Genomic DNA, 20,327 nt, shown 5'->3' with positions numbered 1-20,327 from the left:
AAAACAAAATAAATGAAATATTAATCAGGATCATTCTACCATTGTTATGTTCACAATCTAATCTAAATCTATTAATAACACAACTTAAATGAATAGTGATTTGAAGTCATGTTTAGATGTGAATGGACAATTTGGGCGGTTCTTCACACGTCACCCCGCTTCTTTCCTAATCACCTCCCCTTTTACCCCCTTTTCTCCCCCACCGCCTGCTTTGGATCATCCAGGACTTCCACCACTGATTTCGATCTCAATATACACATAAAACCAGATTACTTCCCATATTGATGATGTTTATTCTTGATTTGATTTGGTTCATGTAGCCATGAAATCCCACATCACGGTACACAACTGTTTCCAATATCCCCAAATTCTTAATTATATCGATGCGATTCATAAATCATAATCTTGATTCTGTTTGTTTCGTGCTTGAGAATCTACACGATGATTCCGATTACAATTGTTCAACGAGCCACCACTTTTGACGATTATTAATACTCTTGCCGAAACGCGAGTTGTCGGAACCCTAATTTTCTGTCACCAGCAGGTAAGATTAGCAACTTGCGTCATTTTCTTGTGTGTTTTTTTTGTAGTTTTATGATATGAAATCTGTTTTTATTGTTGAATTAATGGATTAAACTTATTATGATACGAAATCCGGTGATGTTCTTGAACCTGTTTGTGCTTTTGTAGGTGGATGTGATGGAGAGAAACGCATGCCTACACGTTGCCAGTGGTCATGTTCGGCCGCCTTAGGTGGCGTGTGTGTTGCGGCGTTGTCTTCTTGGGTCAGTGACTGTGAGAGTCTGATAGAGAGAGAAAGCAGTGATGAGAAAATTGGGTAAATGATTAAGTTCGATTTTTTCAAAATGGCGGTCTGGTTATTCTCAAGGTTTTGATCGCTTTGTTCTTCACGGTGGTAAGTTACATACAATTTCTGATTTAGTTTTTGTTCTTCATGGTTTGATTCAAGTTGTTGTTGTTTGATTGGAAATCAAATTAGATTTGTTGTTTGATATATCTGTTAATAACACAACTTAAATGAATAGAATTTTGAGTCGTGGTTCGATTTGAATGGGCAATTTGGGCAGTTCTTCACACGTCACCCGCTTCTTTCCCATTTCGTGATACCGTATTCGTGTCACTAGGTTAATCACGGTTCTGTGACTTATGTTTGGCTCTGTTGGATTATTGTTCGAATTTGGGAAATGAAATTGGGATTACGCGCTTCTTTCCCATTTCGTGATACCGTATTCGTGTCACTAGGTTAATCACGGTTCTGTGACTTATGTTTGGCTCTGTTGGATTATTGTTCGAATTTGGGAAATGAAATTGGGATTACGGTTCTGTACCGGCAAATAGATTGAAAACAATCAAGTCTATCCCTATTTAAATACATGAGTCTAAACCCATTTAATGTGGTTCGGTTGGGTCTGACTTCGATCTGGTAACCAAAATGGGGACTGTTTGTAAGTTAGTCGTTGTTTTTGCAACACCCGTTGCAGCCATTATCAACCCAGTTATATTTACCGGACATGTTGGAATTAAAGGTATATGGAACTGAAAGTTATATTCGGCCGTTACATCCCGAGTTCGTTTGCCGGCTATGATGACTTTGGTAAAAAATAGGTATGATGTTGCATAGCAAGGATGGTGAGTGCACTGTTTGCTACTAGCAACCTGTTATGCAGCCATCAGAACCTCAATACTGATTCTGAGCCGTCAACTACAAGTCATTAACAAACCAAAACGAGTTCCGGTTCAGTAACCAACCTCATTAAAGTGAGTGAATCATCCGTATAAACGAATTGGTAGAAAATGGAAAAAACGGTTTCATATAACTTTAATGACTACAATTGGCAGTCGTTGGGGTGTTGTGATTCAGCAAACGCCAGATTTCCTGAATCTAAACCCAATCAAATATGTTAAGAAAGAGTTTATTCAATAAAGTACTAAAATATTTTTTTTCATCCTCACAAACTGATCCAATTTAGACGCAATTCATATCTGATGACTTGCTTATGTGTGATTATAATTTAGTTTTGACACTTGAAGTTATGAAGTTTAGGTTTAAATGATTAAGATTGATAGGATTGTTGTTGAAGTGTGGGGGTGGTGAGTGTGTGTGGGTATTAGTATTTGTTTATCAATCTGTTTTGAAAACAATGGATCACATAAGTTGGCTGCGGCCGAAGAAGTCATTGGAGAAAAGCCCCATTGATGAAAGCTCGGGCGAATCCATGTCTTCTTATTCCGATAGATTCTCTGGTGATCAGGTACATTGAGTTCATCAATCACGTTCTCATTTTCATTTTTGTAGTACAATTACCATAACTGGTACCCAATGTCAAGTTTACCTGTTTGAGAGTCAAAACAGATTTCTTATGTATCTATATATATAACAATGTTTACTTGACATGAAGACATTTGCATCAAAAGGCACGATATATTGATGAATTGAGTTAGGATGTAAGGGGTTTATTATCTCATATGGGAGTATGAATTAGAATATAACAAGTTCATTTTTTACTTTCAAAGCTAAAAATATTCAGTAATGGAACACTACTATGACAGCTCTTGATTTACTTTGCTATTTTGAATTTTCACTGGTACAGTGGTATGTGTTCAACACTTAGTTTTGTTATGAAAACCTCTTTAGAGGCTTCAGGCATGAATTTATAACTAAACTACTCTGTCCATCGTGAAATCAAACTCCACTTTTGACTTTTAAGATTTAAATGACATGTGTTTTGACTCCAAACTTAAATGATGCAAATACTTATTTTATATTTTCATTATGATATCCGGGTTTTCTAATATTTTATTTGTTGGCTAAAATAAATATTGGAACTATTGTTACAGAGGATGGAGGCGGAATGTATTCGGGTGAACTTGAGATAATCAACAAGTAAAACAACACCATGGCCCGGGGTAATGTAAATCCTTTTCCAACACTTCTCATGTTATTGGGTGTTTCAGAGGTTATTCGGTTTGCCAATATATACAAGTGAAGGCATTAGTGTCATTAGCGCCACAAAGAAGACTAGGTACCAGACGCATGAAGAAAAAAAAAACTTTTGTGATCTATGTTAAAACCGTACTATAATTCACATCAGCAACTTTTGCGTATAAACTTCATTGGCATAAGCAAAATGTTCATATCGAGAACGATTTGGTTTAGCGCGCCGCAACGCGCGCGTGGGTATGAACCTAGTTTTAATGAAAAATCAGCTGTTCCACACGGTTTAGTAGTTTCATTTTCTTATCATATTTGGTGGAAACAAGGAAGAAAAATCAGTTGTTCCACACGGTTTAGAGGGTGTTTGGGATTGCGTTTTGAAGTGATTATTTGATTATTGCGTTTGTAAAACATAAATAATCGAAAAAAAGTGTTTGGATGAAAAAGTGATTATCTGCCTCTAAAACGCAGTTTTGGAGAAGCATGTACCTACATGCTTTTTCAAAACGTAACACAAAATCTATTTTGAAAACGCATAATCTATTTTGAAAACGCAACACCAAACATCTCCTTAGTAGTTTACAGCCACCAGTTGTTTTATCCTAACAGAAAGTTTCATTTTCTTATCATATTTGGTGGAAACAAGGAAAATTTGGGAAGGGGGATAAAAAATCAAATTTTCTAAATAGCTCTATAAAAATCAACATAAACCCTGGATTTCACTAGTGAAAAAACAATCACTTCATCTGAAAAGGCAAACACATAAACACTACATATCATAGTACAAAAATAAAAATCTAACTTGCATATCACACCAAATCTAATCTCAAATTCTGATTTGAGTGAGTTATATGTAAATTATTGTATATCTTGTATAGATGTTCTATGATTTATAAACACATTTTCTATAAACGAATATTGTATATCTTGTATAGATGTTCTGTGATTTCAAATATGTTTTAACATCTTAAGGATTCTAATAATACTAACAAATCATAAAAAGTAGAGAAACTAAAGGTCTAAACATTTAGAATCAGATATAACTCTAATACACGTATAATAACAAGTATCCAATACCTAAAGAAAAAAACATATCAGAAAGGTTGTTGCCAAAATCAGCCAACTAGAAAACAAAAACAAGTGTACTCCAACTTTAATAAATATAGCTTCATTTTTAAAGCTATTTTATACTTTATATATTTCTTAATCTTATAGTATACAATTTTATTGGAATTTTGGTTACTTGACCCGAAAATATTTTTCGGACATCTAAAGATCGAAACATGATGGCGCTAGTAAAATAAACTTTTGGGTATGCCACTTCTTTTGATCTATGTTATAGACGGGTAATTGCGGGCTCAAGTGTCTTGTATATCATGCAATTGTAGTTGTATATCTGGCATTGGATAAAATGAGACTTCAAGGACGGAACGAGAAATGTTTCAAGGTTTTTTGTAAAGCAATTATATCATAATCAAGGTTAAAAATGAGTATTAATAAGTTAAGGGAGCAGAAAATACATATTAGTTAGTCGATGCAAAGTTGAAAAATAGTTACTTGAACAAAAAATATGCGACTTAAGAAAGGTTCCATTGCCGGGAATCGAACCCGGGTCTCCTGGGTGAAAGCCAGATATCCTAACCGCTGGACGACAATGGAATGTTGATATACTGTCCTCAAAAGATTATATGAAGACAGTAGAATGTGTCATATATTTTCCTCAATAGATTATATGATACATCTGCAGTTTCTTTGTAAGGTAAATTTCTCATGAATATGAGTTTATGGAGCAAATATGACTGATAGTAGAATTGTAGAAACATAATCTTTTATTCACATTAGCTGTGCTGTATATATGGGAAGGTATACAATTGTTTCTTTGTATCTTGTTCTTATCTCAAATCAACTACTGGTCAGGTCAAGCTCACTTACTCACGGAGACATACTCCCTACCATCTACCATAAATACGCCTTACCTTGGCTCGAAAAGACAAGTTGACATAATTATATTATGTTTCATTACGCAACGACTATGAATCTTTAGTTGAATTTAAAATTGTATTCTACGTAGGAGGGATGGGCGATGTCATGAATTGACCGTTTATCTACTGTTATCTTATGGTGTGACATCTAAAAGTTATCTCAACTTGTCTACTTTTGATTTGTTCCCTTTTCAATTATGTACTTGTATTCAATTCAAGATTTCAAGGTATGAAGGAACCAAACATATACGATTTGGAGATATGTATGCAGTTTAAAAAAAAAGGTATGAAGGTACCCCCGACCGCGGAAGTGATCCCACTTCCCAAGCTAGCGACCCGGCGGAGAAACCCCTGCCAACTCGAGGGGAACTGAAGAGCCTGGGGTTACCAGGTTTCGAACCCGTGACCTCTATGGATCCTCAAGCCGGTTTAAAGTGGGGGTCGGTGGCCACTGGGCTGACACCCAATGGTTATATGTATGCAGTTTAGTTGCGAAAGCTTTTGGTTAAACTTGAATTTAATTTATCAATTCGATGGTGTTTTTGGTTAAAGTTGAAAATAATTATTAGCTACAGATGCATATCAGGGTTTTAAGGATAGATTAGTAACATAGTAACAACATTAAGATAGCCATCAATCAACATAATAACAACATTGTAATAGCCATCAGTCAACAAAATAACATCATGATTCGAGGTAGCCAACTATTTGAACGAACTTTACTTGTTACCCTTTATAGGGGTGGGTAAGATTAAAATATAGAGGGTGCCAACTATTTGAACTAACTTTACTTTTTAATGTATCAGACTAGCAAGTATGAAAGTGGTGAATTATCTTGGACCATTTGTTAACTCCATTGTTAACAATCTTAAACAATTGTAATCGGATAAAGTGATTAAACATTATTAAATTTACTCACTCGCAAACGACTAAGGGCGTAATGGGTGTTTTGTGGGGATGGTGTGCGGTGAAGGGTTACCATGCGGTATCACCGCCTCCATCCCCTAAAATCGAGCATTAAATGTATAAAGGCGGGGAGGTGTCACCTAAGGCTTGCCTAAAATCGAGCGGTAAAGGTATAAAGGCGGGGAGGAGTCACCAAAGGCTTGATGCCTTGAATGTTGATTTAAAAAAAATACATTTTATTATTTAAACCAAACCATTACTCACAAACCAAAACCCTTCTTAGCCAAACAATTCAAACCAAGCCATTTCTCTTCTCATTTTATACCTTATTTTTCAAAATGGTGGATCAAATACCATTTTTTATTCCACCCGACATTAGCGATGATGATTTCTTCTCAAGCGGTAGTAGCTTAGTTTTTTATTCAAAGATCTCATCGAACAAGCCGAATTAGAAGACACGAACACATCTAGTAAAAAAAAAATATGTCCGTCGTGATCGGGAGAAAGGCCATGAAAACCTTATGGCATTTTATTTTTCGAGGAGCAGAAATACATTGATGATTTTTTTCGTCATAGGTTTCGTATGTCAAAAAGGTTGTTTTTAAAAACTGCGAGCGATGTGAAAGCGAATAATCCGTGGTTTCAAGAAGGCATGGATGGGAGAATGAAGAAGAGTTTTACACTGTTTCAAAAGGTTACATCGGCCATTAAACAACTTGCAACCGGTAACCCTCCAGACAAGAACGACAAGTATTTAAATATGTCCGAAAGGACTTCACGTGAATGTATAGAATTTTTCTGCGAAACAATATGTAGTATATACGCTCCCGAGTTCTTACGTAGACCAACAAGTCACGACGTTGCGCTTTTGTTCCAAGCTCATCAGGAGAAACATCACCTTCCTATTCTAAGTTAAATATTGTTACACTGAATAAACCTTTGTTCTTCAAACTGTTGTTGGCTTGTATCAAACATCTGTTTGGCCATAACAGATGTTTGGTCTTCATGATCAGTGCTTTGCTTCAAAAGAGTTTTGGCCTTGATCAGTGGTTTCTTCTTCTTCTTCAACAGTGGTTCCAAGGCTTCAAACAGATCTTTGAAAGTCTTCAATATATGTTCGGATTAGTGTTCAAGATTCACTATCTTTGGGAGGAGAATGCTTCATCAACTGTTTATTTCTTTATCAGGAAGTCATGTTTTGGCTTTTGAATATCATCTGTTCTTTTGTAGGTCCAACAATCTCCCTCTAGAACAGATGATGTCAAAACAAATATTTATTTGATCAATCTTTATTTCTCATCAGCTTCTCTATGATCTGACCTTTGAATTGTAATTTGAAATTCATGTTTTGGCTCCCTAGGGTTGGTTGTAGGCTGGTAATTGGGCCAGGTCCAGTAAATGTGCAACCCAAGAGAGTGTAATGAAGAGAGTGTGCGAGGCGTGGTGATGTGTACGGGTAAAAGAGATGTGCGATCAAGATAACTTGTTAATATATTTATTATCAGTTATACATCTAGATACATATACACGTATAGGAGAAATCAAATATAATAATTCACGTTTATTAATACTCGCATGGTTACAACGTAAGGTGAATCGTGAAGGGAAAACCCAAGGTGTCACATGTAACATGGCTTAGGTTGTCACACCCCGACCACGTAAAACAACAAATCGTGGCGGAAACATCGGGGAGTGATGTAACAGAGTCATTGTTTCACAACCATGGATCAAATAGTTTTGTTTTATTGAATTATTGAACTCAATGTTTTGTTACAATTCAGATAATACAAATAATTGTTTCTCAGTTTTAAAGTCGCTAAGGCACAAGTCCATCCTATGTGTAGCATGCATCAACAATCATCACATAGCAGTACCTGAAACATATATGAAAATAGGTACGTCAGCATAAAAATGCCTGTGAGTAACATAGGTTTTGTTGATTTAGATTCATGGCTTTAGTTAACATAAGAAAAAGGTTTTATGTTTTGCCAAAAAATAACCATGAATCCTTATGAAAAGTTTTGTTTCTAAAATGCATTGTTTGATAAAAGGTTTGTAGTATATAAAATATACTTTGGTTTAGAAAAGACCGGATAAGTAGTATATCAAAATATACTTTAGTTTTGAAATAGGTAATAGGTAGCATATCAAATTATACTTCGGTTTGAAAATAGCATATCAACTATGCTTTGGTTTGAAAATAGCATATCAACTATGCTTTGGTTTGAAAATAGCATATCAAACTATGCTTTGGTAGTACATTAGAATATACTTTAGTAAACAGTAGCATATCAAACTATGCTTTGGTTTATAACAAAGTAGCATGTTAAAACATATGTTGGATTTTGTACATTTTTTTTCAGTCAAAAATAAATTCATTCCAATCATCAGGGCAAATTACATAAGAATAGCAGGTAGACGAGCAACGAACTACGCCGCCATCCCTTTCTAAATAGAAAACCCTAATCTACTAAAAACAAAGCCCCGCCCTTGAGGGGTCAAAAAGTTGCTATGGACCACAAGCTGAACTCTAGACAAGAATCGAACTGCCTCCGGCGCCAAGGAGCCGAACGTGTCAAACGCCAGGGGGACAAAGGGATGCTGATTATCCTCACAAGCTTTCGCGTGCTTTTCCACCTTCTTTGACTCTGCTTTCAGTACTGCTATACTTTGGATAATAATATCACATTTGAGAGTATATCAAGCTATACTTTGGTAGTATATCAAAATATACAAAAGAAATTGTGATTTGGATTCATTCAAACCTTAGTGCATCAAGCTACACTTTGGAGACTATAGAAATACCACAAAGGCAATTTCTATTTGGTTAAAATTTGGTTTCTGACATTCCGTACAACAGGAATGGGGTGTCTAGTTCTATAGCGCTATATCGTACTACCAATCGGCTTGGTGAATGTATTATAATGAGTACAATCCAACAATTTGTTTTACAAGTTTGAAAATCAGTGTTTAAAACCATATATAATCGTTTAATTTGTCAAAGAAATAGGTACTATGCATATGAAATCATATAGTTTAAAATCATAAAATATCAAATAGGCATATACGTTTCACCCCAAAACAATTGAAAACAGTAAAAGAGGGGACTATGTACTCACTTGAGATTGCAAGTATCCTTGATTTAGTGTCCTAACGAAGCTTGGGAAATCAAATGGCACTTAGTATGGAATCACTATGTCATACAATCGGATCCTAAATCGGAAGATAGAATAGAATGGTGTTCTATAAATCAAATGAGTATTTGCACTCATATGGTATGATTTAATAGAGCTAACATTCTGATTTGGAAGTCTACCTAAGTGCTTTTGACCCGCTTCGACCCATTATGGTAGTATAAGCTACTATAATGCGTCGTTTGCGTAAAACTATGGTCGGATGGTTAACTATGTGCTATGTCAAGTCTTATATGCCCAATTATGCCTAAACATGTTACTAAATCAGATTATATGTCAAAAAGTTGATCACATATGCAAAATACGGATTTATGCTTCAAAAGGGCGTTTTGGTCATTTCCTATGGGCATATAAGTTAACTAACAAATGACTAACCAATCCTAAGTGATCATAAGGTATAACCTCAGAGGTTATTCCCTATGCAACTATGATCACTAAGCAAGCTTGGTCGGATCCTAATGATCGACCAAACGGGTCGGGTTCGAAAGTCTAAGCGGTTGTTTAGACTGCTTAACTTACGACCCTAAACAAGCACAAAACTAATAGTGACGAGTTAAACATGTCAAAACATGTTTAACCTACTTAGAAAACTGATTTGGTATCAAAACAAAGTGTTTTGATACCTAAAAGTAGTTCCGTGGCAAAATGCGTGCTAAAACACATTTTGACCGAAACTTTGACTCGTCACTACACCTAGTTAACGTGGTATCAGTAGGTATAATCACTAAGGATTATAACCATCGTGATTACAATCACGTTGCAAAGTTCAACCGAACTTTGCATCGACCATTGATTGGTCAAACTGAAAGTCAAACACTGTTTGACTTTTTAAGCTAGAAAGCAATAAAAGAATGAAAGAAGGCTTACAAAAGGTCCTTGCTTGAACTTGATCTTATAAACTCTCAGGTATGAAGTTATAAAAACCCCAACTTAGAGAGTTTTAGATCAAGTGTGAGCAAAATGAATGGAAATGGCTTGCTATTTATAGCAATGCATGAAGAACAAGATTATGACAAGTGTTTGTGTAACCTCCAAGGAAAAATCAAGGCCATAAAATTGTCACAAGTAGATACAAAGCCTTGGGGAGGTGTTAACTTGCTCATCACACCAAGAAATTGCAAGTTTGGCCCCTGAATTATCAAACAGTTGCTGAAAACAAGTTTCTGGTTGCTGGCACTCTCACACGGCCCGCGTAAGGTATGGGGGAATCCTTACGCGGCCCACCTGGCCTCCCCAGATCAGCAAATGTTTCAAATAATTACAGTTCAGGCCCCTGCACTTGTTTTAAGCCCATTCCAGCCCCTTTTGACCCCGTTTAAGCCATTTTCAAGGCTCTACAAGGTCAATAAAGTTTAGAGGACTCAAAATGTGCTCGGAAAACTCTCGGATGTCGGCTCGTTTGGTCGTACGGTCGCGTTATTCATTAAATTACGACGAAACTCAAACGGACGCGAAAACGAACCAAATTAAGCGACGAATGGTATTTTTGCATGCCGATCACTAAAATAAAAATATTTTAGTGTGTACAAAAATTTTGGATGTCCAGATGTGGTCAGAACGTAAGATATGCGCGAAAATGCAAACTTACGCCGTTTTTGACACTTTTAGTCCCTGTAAGATCATTTAAGCATATTTTTGCACACCGAACCACTCAAAGCTTATTTCTAAGCTATGTTTAGGTTATTTATGGTATGTTTAGCTTATGATCAAGTTCCGGACTGTACGTTGCCTTACGAAACAGCAGACTTTTGCAAGTTGACGCAAATAGTCCCTGTAAGCGAATAAACTTGTTTTTGCCATACCAAACCCTTTAAAACTTATTTCTAAGTTATGTAAAGGTTATTTAAGGTATGTTAAGCCTACTTCACTATTGCAGAGTGTTTGTCGCGTTAAACTGATTACGTTTACGCACCAGTGTGCGTATAACTTTCCAGAAAGCGATTTAAAGCTCGAAATCGAACAAGAATTGATATGTGCAAATGATACACATATTTATACAAATCCCTAAGTATGAAACATAATATTTCATTGGATTTGCATTTGTGTGATAGTCGTAGTGACACAGGTGTCACATAGGTGCCAAAAGCTATCAACGTCATAAATAATGGACATCAGTGCACTTCGTTATCAAGAACATGTAATCTCTAACCTATAGCAAAGCATAATTGCACATACTCATTTCATAAAGTCAAATTTCATAACTCACTCCACAATTTTTGAATTTCAATACAAATGCAAGACAATTGACATAAGTTATAAACATTTAAGCACAACTAGTCATAAATCAAATACTAAAATAAATGTTATAAACCCAAGAAATCTTACAAAAATCTACACCGGGGTGAAACCTGAGAGAATTAGCCGCTCATGGTGAATAGAACATGAACACCGAATGACATATTGATTTGACCTTGAAACTTGAAAGTGATGGATAAAGGATTAGGGTTAGGGTTTTTGATAATGATTTGATAATTGATTGTTGTAATGATTGGATGATGATGGATTGGATGATTGATAGGTGATGGTGATGAAGATTAGGAGACAGGTTAGATTGATGTGTGTAAGATTAAGATGATAAAGAGGTGTTTTGAAAACTATTTTAGACTCCAAGATTCAATGTTGATCTCAGTATTCTTCCAAAGTGATAATAATACTCTCCAACACAATCAAACAGTCAACAAAAATTGAAATTCAGCATCTAGATTCACGTAGCCGGCTCGGCAATGCGGAAATCCGACGTCGGCGACGCAATTACTCGCCCGACGCACTTTGTTTCTACCTACGGGCTTTTCTGATCAACGGAGTGCGTCGACGACGCAGCCCTAGGCTGTTGCCGACATGTTGATCAGTTTCTTGTCCGTTTTTCTTTGTTACTTTCATCCGGGTGGTCTTAGCCACATCCCGATACTCCGTAAAGCTTCAGAATTGCTCTTTAAACTCCATGAGACCTGCAAAACACAAATCACATCAAAGTAGATCATTTGAAACCCAAATTCACGTAAAAATGTAAACTTAAATACGTAAAGCACCGGAATTTCGACCACGTATCACATCCCCACAATTATCTTTTGCTTGTCCTCAAGCAAATTTGTTTTTCACTTTCACGTGGGTCGAAAAAAATGATATACTCCCCATTCCCAGAATTTCAAGTTAAGATCTAATGTCATACCCGGTTCACAATTTTCACAATCAACAGTATTTCAACTGTTAAGTGGGTATTACAATTTTAAACACATGAGAGGGTTACCCAAGATTAATCCATCCTTAAGGCCAATACATCATACACATCCCTCACAATATTCTCTCCATTCGGTTTAATTTTTAACTAGCAATGATGCACTAGTATTTTTATAATGACACTCAACCGATTAGAACACGTATAGGCATAAGCTTGCAACTCAATCGTTCTCCACCAATTAACACAAAAACAAGACACAAGTCATAAGGTCTTTAAAGGGTTGTAATGGGGCTAGGCTAAGGATATAGAATGGGATATTTGAAAGTGGCTAAGGTGATGAAAAATCGATTTTTATTATTACATCAAACTATCCAAACAAACTAAACTAATAAACATTCAAGTATAAGGAAAAACTCCACCCTATATTCAGTGAACCACTAACACTTCATTTTGTATTTTTTGAATGATTTCAACTATTTTCATCGTATTTTTGGATTCTTTTTAAGATGAAATATAAAGACTACTAAACAAAACAACCTAAAATCGAATTTTCATCACTCGGTTTAAGAACAAAAAGGTTAAAAGGGTCAAGGGCTATATGAGTTGATCAAACGAAAGGTTTAGGCAAAACATTGGCGACTACATAATTAATTTTAGGTAAGGTTGATATAAAATGGTGTAAAAATACAAAGGATTATCCTAGTGCCTTAATCATTCTTGTGCTCGTAATCGGTCCATGGTCTTAAACGCATCAAGAGTTGCAAGTTCTACAATACGCGTAATAATGGCACACCAAACACCCAAACAAATATGTATATCATGTATAAATGGCTCAAAATCTTACATGGAAATGGTATGATATGTGATGTGCATAACATGACTAACTTCTCAGGCGGACTATTCGCAAATAAGCACCCGCAATTTCCTTATAAAAACTCTCGTTGAATACCCCTCATGCTAATTTCCGGAAATTAACCATGACAAAAGACCAAATGGTTAGTTACTTCATTTTTACAATTTTATGAAAATTTTAGCATGTCATTCGTTTTTTTAAACTTCGATTTTGTGGAAAAATAATTCACAACAATAACAATCCTAACTCACTTTCATAGAAATCACGGTGCCATTTAGCATATGCACGCAAACCCTTTAAACCTCCCAATAACTCGAGAGGACGAGTAGGTCTCGTGAGGATTATATCGGGAACACACCCACAATGTTCATTTAACTACTAAAATTGAAATAAAAAGAAAATAAACAAAAGAAGAAAAATAAATATAAAATATACAACAACAACAAATGACATACCTCACCACCTATCGTTGATATCGTCCATTCTCATCTCGCAGTGGGTATGGTTTGCTAGTGAGAGCCGACATCATCTCGTTGTAGCTATCCAACGGGTTTCCTCCATCAGGTTGTGGTGGCATAGGAATGGGCACAAAACTAGAAGCAACACCTTGAGGCCAATGAACCGACCTCTGAACAGATTCGGGTTTAGTCCGAATGGTTGAGTAGTCCGTCCACGAGACATAAACCTGATAACCATGACCTGCCTCAAAGTCTCTTTCATGTCGTTCCTGATCGTGGAGGATGTGGGCATTTTTGATTGCCAACTGTTGTGTAGTGCCCAATGCCATCCACCGTCTATCATCCAATGTGTTTCTCTCAACCTGGAGCCTATCTTGCTCATCTTTCCATGCCCTCTAACGTACCTCTTCTGCCAACCTATGGGCCTATTGCTCATTCAAGTAGGCTTGTTGAGCTGCCAAATGCGCTTTTTGTTGCGCTCTCCATTCTCTCTCACTTGCTAGCCTTTGCTCTTCTCTCTCCTGTGCTTCGCCAATCAATGCAGACACATTATCGTACGTGTCTTGCTGACCACGATTGTACGAACTATAGGCCGCCTGATGCCAGTTAATCATAAACTGTGCCACCTATGCTAAAATCTAAATCTAAACACTAAACCCTAAGGCCAAACCCTATGTTGAAACATAAAAATTAAATCCTAAACCCTAAACCTAAACTCTAATGTTAAACCCTAAACCCTAAAGTTAAGCCATAAAATTAAACCCTAAATAGTAATGCTAAACACTAAAACTAAACCCTAAATAGTAATGCTAAACACTAAAGCTAAAACTAAATCTTTCCCCTTAGAGATAGATGTACAATAATATTTTTCAATTTTAAACACGTATATTCATATATGTATAGTGAAAAGATTGAGACATGTGTATATATCCATTAAGAAACAAACAGAGAAAGCTGCAATTTTTTTGCAATTTTATTTAGGTAAAAGTGCGATTTTTTTTTTTGCAGTTTTGCTTTTTAGGGTTAATACTGAACTATTATAACTTTTATAATATATAAAAAGTTTCTAAATTTTTTTATAATATATATATATAGTTTCTATGTAAACTTTGTTCAAAACTGATCCATCACTTTGTACTTATTTTTATTAGTTTTGGGTGAATTATCATTGCGAGTTGATAAAGGGTGCTAAAGAGAATGAAATAAATAAAAAAAAAAAAACGGTCGGGGTGGAAGGAATGTATTTGAGGTTTTTAGAGTTTATGTAATGGGTGATACTATTATTAACTTTGAAAGTGGAGAGTTCAAATGAGAAGAAATTTTTTGTAAGAATAAAAAAGAAAAAATTTCAACCAATAAGAATGCTTTATTTTACTTCATTTAATATAAGTATTTAATATTACTATAAGGGTACATTGGTAAATCTAGATATATCATTAATTTGTAGTCTTCCTCTTTAATAGCTAACTACATTAAATTTTTTGTAACCTATCTTCAAAATATATATATATTTTAAAAAATAAAATAAAATAATTTACAGTGTAGGATAAATTACGAGTTGTGTAATATAAATTACAAATTGTGTAGGATAAATTTCAACGTGTATGATGAATTTCGAAATATGTAGGATAACTTTTAATGTGTGTAGGCAAAAAAAGTTAGTGTGGAGGATAGTAGTGTTTATGACTAATTAATTAGTAAAAAATGATAATAAATGTGATAAGTGAAAAAACTATCTAATGTTTTACAAAATTACCCTTTGTTCTTTTTCTTTTCAATTAAATTTTCTTCTCAAATGAACCTTCCCCTACCTTGACAAACTAAATATATTGTTCTAGGGGTTAAGTTATTCTACAAAGACTCTTAATTGTAAGAAGTGTACGAAGGTTTTATAGAGTAACAAGTGTCCAATAACATAAAACCTAAAACCCACTACATCACCATCAAAAAACCAAAACCCCCCACCCCCCAAAAAACCTAACCCCCCCTCCCCTAATTTTTTTTGGGGTGGGTGGAGGTGAGGGTGGGGGTGGGGTGGGGGTGGGGGTGGGGGTTTAGGTTTTTGGGTGGTGATGGATGTTGTTTTTTTTTTTTTTAAATGGGTTTTTAGGAGCATTTGTACACTTCTTATTTTTAGAAACCTTTGTATTTGATCCTAATCCATTGTTCTAGTTTAAATTCATATCAACAACATTTACATCTATTACAAAAAACTATGTTAATTAATCACACGGAATGCATCCCATAGTCCTGCCGGGAGGCTAGATCTCAGTATATCACATCCGGTGCTCTCACTCTCCCAAACCCCTCCATCCAATTCGGTGAGGTCTCGCTTTGTCCCGATTGTCATCTCTTGAAGACCACTTTAAGGTAACATGTACAAATGTATTATTCAGTTTTTAGAGTTTTATTCATGATAATAGTTTGGAAGTAAACACTCCTCCATAGCCCGATGTATAAATATATCAAATAGTTGAACATATTTATAATTTTATTTTGATAAAAATTATATGATAAATTCCAAAGAAAAGTTATTATCAAATTAAAACTACCAATAAATGCGTCAATGATCTCTAGATCAAGTGGTGGAGAGTTTGCATTTCTTTTGAGAGATGCAGGTTTAACTCTCACATTGGTACAGAGTGAGACACTGGTGGACAATGTTAGGAGACCCATGCAAACCTGGGTTGGATCCTTGAGCCAAATGGGTTTTACCCGGAATTGGTGGTGGACTCGGGTTACTCTCAGAGTACTCCGTTTGTCAGTAGGTGCCCCGAAAATGCTCGGGATTGATTTCGTTAGCCGTTAAAAAAAAAAAAAAAACTACCAATAAATGCAAGATTATCATAAATACCAATCACTAAAACAACAACATATAGAGTCAAACTCAACAACATCTTGGCTTCCAAGTTGCATCTTCTCTACTGCAACAATCACCACCATTGTTGGGGTTTCAAAACCTTCGTAATCGCATGCTCTACTGCACAACATTCCTCACAGATCCGATTCTGTGAACAATGGCGGGCCCTATAAGTCGTAGATCCACAAGCGCCTCACAACCTGTTCGTGGATCTCGAATCGTCGTTGCAATCGTCATCGGGGTTCTTATTGGATGCATTTTGGCGCTTTTGTACCCTCACGGTTTGTTCTCCGGTGACTCTGATTCCGGTTCTGAGTTTCAGAATCGCCGGTTAACGAAATCGAATCTTCAGGTTAGGGTTTATGTGTTTATTATGTTTAGTTTGTGAGGTTGCGTATATTCTAATTTGTTGACTGTTTTTATTGGATCACGTGTTTTTATCTTGATTTATGTGATTTGTTTGTAGTTTTTTTTTTTTTTTTTTTTAATTTAATTAGGATGTTGTTTAGGTTCACATTGTGTTTGATGTTGAACATGTTAAAATTCATTTGGATCTTAGGGTTTAGGGTTGGTAAGTTGGGTAAGTGAGTTTGATCTTCAAAATGTGGACAGTTTTATGGTTAAAGTCTTAAAGGATTGTGTATTAGATATGAAAGTTGTGTTCAACTTATGTTATAGCTGATTTAAGTATCCTACAACCGTGTATAATGGGCGTTTTTGGGTATATTATAGTTAGACGTAAAACTTACCTGAATTGATTTTTTAGAGATTTGTTTGGATATTGAAATGGGTCGTTATCACTACTAGTATAAATGAATTCACAAATCACAATCATAGATTTATGTTTGTTTAAGGGTACAATTTGAATGTTTGTACGCGCTCAAACTTTTTGTTAATTTGAGTAAGAACTAAGAAAGAACACCGCTGTTCTAAAAAAAGAAGAGTAAGAAAGAACTTGAAATTGTTTTTCTATTATGACTTACCTATTTATGTCCAAATGATGTTGTATGCTATTTCTATATTGTTTGACTTGGTGTGTTGGCATGTTGTTCGTTTTGGAGCCGAGGGTCTCTCTGGAAGCAGCCTCTCTATCCCTAGGGATAGAGGCAAGGTCTGTCTACATCCCACTCTTCCCAGACCCTATAAGTAGCTTTGCTATTTGTGGGATTTACTGGTTATGGTTGTTGTTGTTGACTTACCTAACTATTAATTTAGACCTTCTTGTTACTTACTCTAAGTTAGTTATTTATTTAAGCTTATATTAAACCTGTGCTGCTGGAAATCAAACTTAAGAAACAGTATATGGCATTTTGTAATATTCTTTATGAACAACCCTTTATCAGTATATGACTTCTCTCTTGTTGATACTTCATAAATGTGGTTTAATTTAATTATTTGATCGTATATTTAGGTATTCAGGAATCCTTTCTGGATATTTGCTGAATAAGTTAACTTTAATCGGGTACCGATTTTCAAGTCAACTGCTTGACCTTATGCATTAAACTTATTTTTTCAGATTGGATCGACCTCATGTGAATCTTCAGAGCGAGTCAGCATGTTGAAAGCAGACATTGCAGATTTATCAAGCACAAATGATGAGCTAAAGAAGCAAATCAGGGAATTAACCCAAAAGTTGCAGGCAGCTGAGCAGAAAAACGGTCAAGCCGAGCAGCAAGTTGTAGTTGTAGGGGAGCCCCAAAAAGCTGGGCCTTTCGGGACCGTTAAGGGTATACGAACTAACCCTACTGTTCTCCCCGATGAAACTGTTAACCCAAGACTAGCCAAAATATTAGAAAAGGTTGCAGTCAAAAAAGAGCTTATAGTTTCGCTTGCAAATTCTAACGTAAAAGCCATGTTAGAGGTTTCGGTCTCTAGCATTAAGAAAGCAGGCATAACCAATTATCTTGTTGTGGCTTTAGATGACGGGATTGTTGATTTTTGCAAAGAAAACGATGTAGCGTTCTACATGAGAGATCCTGACGAGGGTATTGATTCGGTTGCTAAAACAGGAGGTAATCATGCTGTTTCAGGATTAAAATTTAGAATCTTGAGGGAGTTTCTGCAATTGGGTTACGGTGTTTTGTTGTCTGATGTTGATATCGTGTACATACAAAACCCTTTCGATCACATATACAGGGATTCAGATGTGGAGTCTATGTCTGATGGACATGATAACATGACTGCTTATGGGTATAACGATGTTTTCGATGAGCCTGCAATGGGTTGGGCTAGATACGCCCATACGATACGAATATGGGTTTATAATTCTGGGTTTTTTTATTTGAGGCCTACCATACCTGCAATTGAGCTTTTAGATCGCGTAGCGGACAGGCTGTCTCATCCACCGCCAGCTTGGGATCAGGCGGTGTTCAATGAGGAGCTGTTCTTTCCTTCTCATCCTGGTTATATCGGTCTTCATGCTTCTAAACGAACTATGGATCGTTATCTTTTTATGAACAGTAAAGCTCTTTTTAAGGAAGTAAGGAAAGATGCTCATTTGAAGAAGTTAAAGCCTGTTATTGTCCATATCAATTACCATCCGGATAAATTACCGAGAATGAAAGCAGTTGTTGAATTCTACTTCAATGGCAAACAAGACGCGCTCGACGCGTTTCCTGATGGTTCTGGTTAAATTCTACTTGCATTGTTCTGGATCAAGTAATTGAGTATTAACCCTTTTACAAGAATACGAGTTTGTAATATGATGAATCTTCCTTCCACTAGTAGTGAACTTTCAGTACTTGGTTTTTTTTTTTTTTTTTTTTAAGTTTGGAGTATAGTTTTAATTCTGTTAATCTTTTACTAGCTAATGATATATATTGTTTTTCTAGTAAAATAGTTCATATGAAATTCATATCTTAAGTTCATTAAATTTGTTTTGTGTGGTTACATTTTGAACTTTCAATGATTCTCAAGTGGATAATAGGCTTGGCAAAACAGATATGTTGGGTTGGGTTAGGGTGAAAATGGGTTCGGCCCAATATGGACCTTTTGAAATAAATCGTTTTAGCCTTTTTGAAACCGACTTTAGATGAATAGAATCGGGCGTTAGATGGTTTACCTTTGAGTAGCGGATGTAATTGTGATTGTGGTTATGTTGTTGTCGATTGGTCCAAAGACCAAAAACGGTAACTTCATAAACCGAAAACGTATCGGTTCGTTTCATAGAAAATATGGAGGTATTCTTACATCCTCATTTGAAGCTGATGAAGATGTTCAAAAAGGTTAAGGGATCCCGTACTCGTAAAGCTAAGCTCGACTTACTCAAACTTGAGTTTGGTTTGTTTTAATTCTTAGAGTAAGTTACATGTTTTGTCGTTTATGTTTGTCCTAAATTTCAGGCGTTGTTCTTTACCTTTAAAATTGATGAGTTTTGTCCTTCATATTTCAAAATCTTGCACGTTATGTCCTTTACCCAGTTAATTTTTTTTTTGTTAAAACTGGTCACCCAAGGGTATTTTTGTCTTTTTACCTATATATTTAATATTATTATTATTATTAAAAAAATACTATTATTATTATTACTATTATTTATATATATGAATCATACCATACATCTGATTCTCCTCTTCTCTCTGCAACTCACTATAGCTCTCTGTTTCTATCTCTATCCCTACCATCATCAACCACCGCCTCAGCCACTATCCACCACTGCAACCACCATCCCCGCCGGCCACCCCTGCAACCACCATCCACCACCCCACTCTATCTCTCTATCTATGCCCAACCACCACCGGCGCCACTAGCCCCCACCTACCACCGCCACTGTTAACACCACCATCTACCAAACCCACAACTCCCACCTTGAATCTGAGCAGCAACAACCAACAGTTTCCATGGTTGAACTCCATTTTTGTTCTTGTTCATAAAATACTAATCCTCAACGAACTCATCAACGATCCTCAATTTCAATCAACAATCTTCCTCCGTCAAGCAACGA

At 35.9% G+C, this 20,327-nt stretch overlaps 1 protein-coding gene, 1 long non-coding RNA gene and 1 other non-coding gene across 4 annotated transcripts; 2 read left to right on the top strand and 1 right to left on the bottom strand.

Annotated features, from left to right (window-relative positions):
• The first annotated feature begins 28 nt into the window (after nt 1-28).
• On the top strand, nt 29-3,248 carry LOC110872823. Of its 2 annotated transcripts, none has more exons than XR_002554716.2 (3): nt 29-544; nt 691-2,273; nt 2,860-3,248. It is a non-coding gene; the product is annotated as an uncharacterized LOC110872823 (long non-coding RNA). The 2 variants fall into 2 exon arrangements; XR_002554717.1 differs by having other exon boundaries at nt 66-544; nt 691-916.
• A 1,295-nt stretch (nt 3,249-4,543) lies between these two features.
• On the bottom strand, nt 4,544-4,615 carry TRNAE-UUC. Its single transcript has one exon. It is a non-coding gene; the product is annotated as a tRNA-Glu (tRNA).
• An 11,775-nt stretch (nt 4,616-16,390) lies between these two features.
• LOC110872822 (arabinosyltransferase RRA3) lies at nt 16,391-19,217 on the top strand. The gene is made up of 2 exons (XM_022121700.2): nt 16,391-16,739; nt 17,904-19,217. Exons 1-2 carry the CDS (start codon nt 16,545-16,547, stop codon nt 19,017-19,019), a joined length of 1,311 nt encoding a protein of 436 aa, XP_021977392.1. The 5' UTR covers nt 16,391-16,544; the 3' UTR covers nt 19,020-19,217.
• The last annotated feature ends 1,110 nt before the right edge of the window (nt 19,218-20,327 follow it).

The sequence above is a fragment of the Helianthus annuus genome, chromosome 8 (genome assembly GCF_002127325.2).
Source record: "Helianthus annuus cultivar XRQ/B chromosome 8, HanXRQr2.0-SUNRISE, whole genome shotgun sequence".
Lineage (NCBI taxonomy): Eukaryota > Viridiplantae > Streptophyta > Magnoliopsida > Asterales > Asteraceae > Helianthus > Helianthus annuus.
This window is presented reverse-complemented; position numbering and strand designations above follow the sequence as displayed.

What these genes read in the sequence shown, in the direction of transcription:
- LOC110872822 (XM_022121700.2), top strand. Translation starts at nt 16,545, where the DNA reads ATGGCGGGCCCTATAAGTCGTAGATCCACAAGCGCCTCACAACCTGTT. An exon ending in TAACGAAATCGAATCTTCAG is followed by an intron (nt 16,740 to 17,903) that starts GTTAGGGTTTAT and finishes TTATTTTTTCAG; the next exon opens with ATTGGATCGACCTCATGTGA.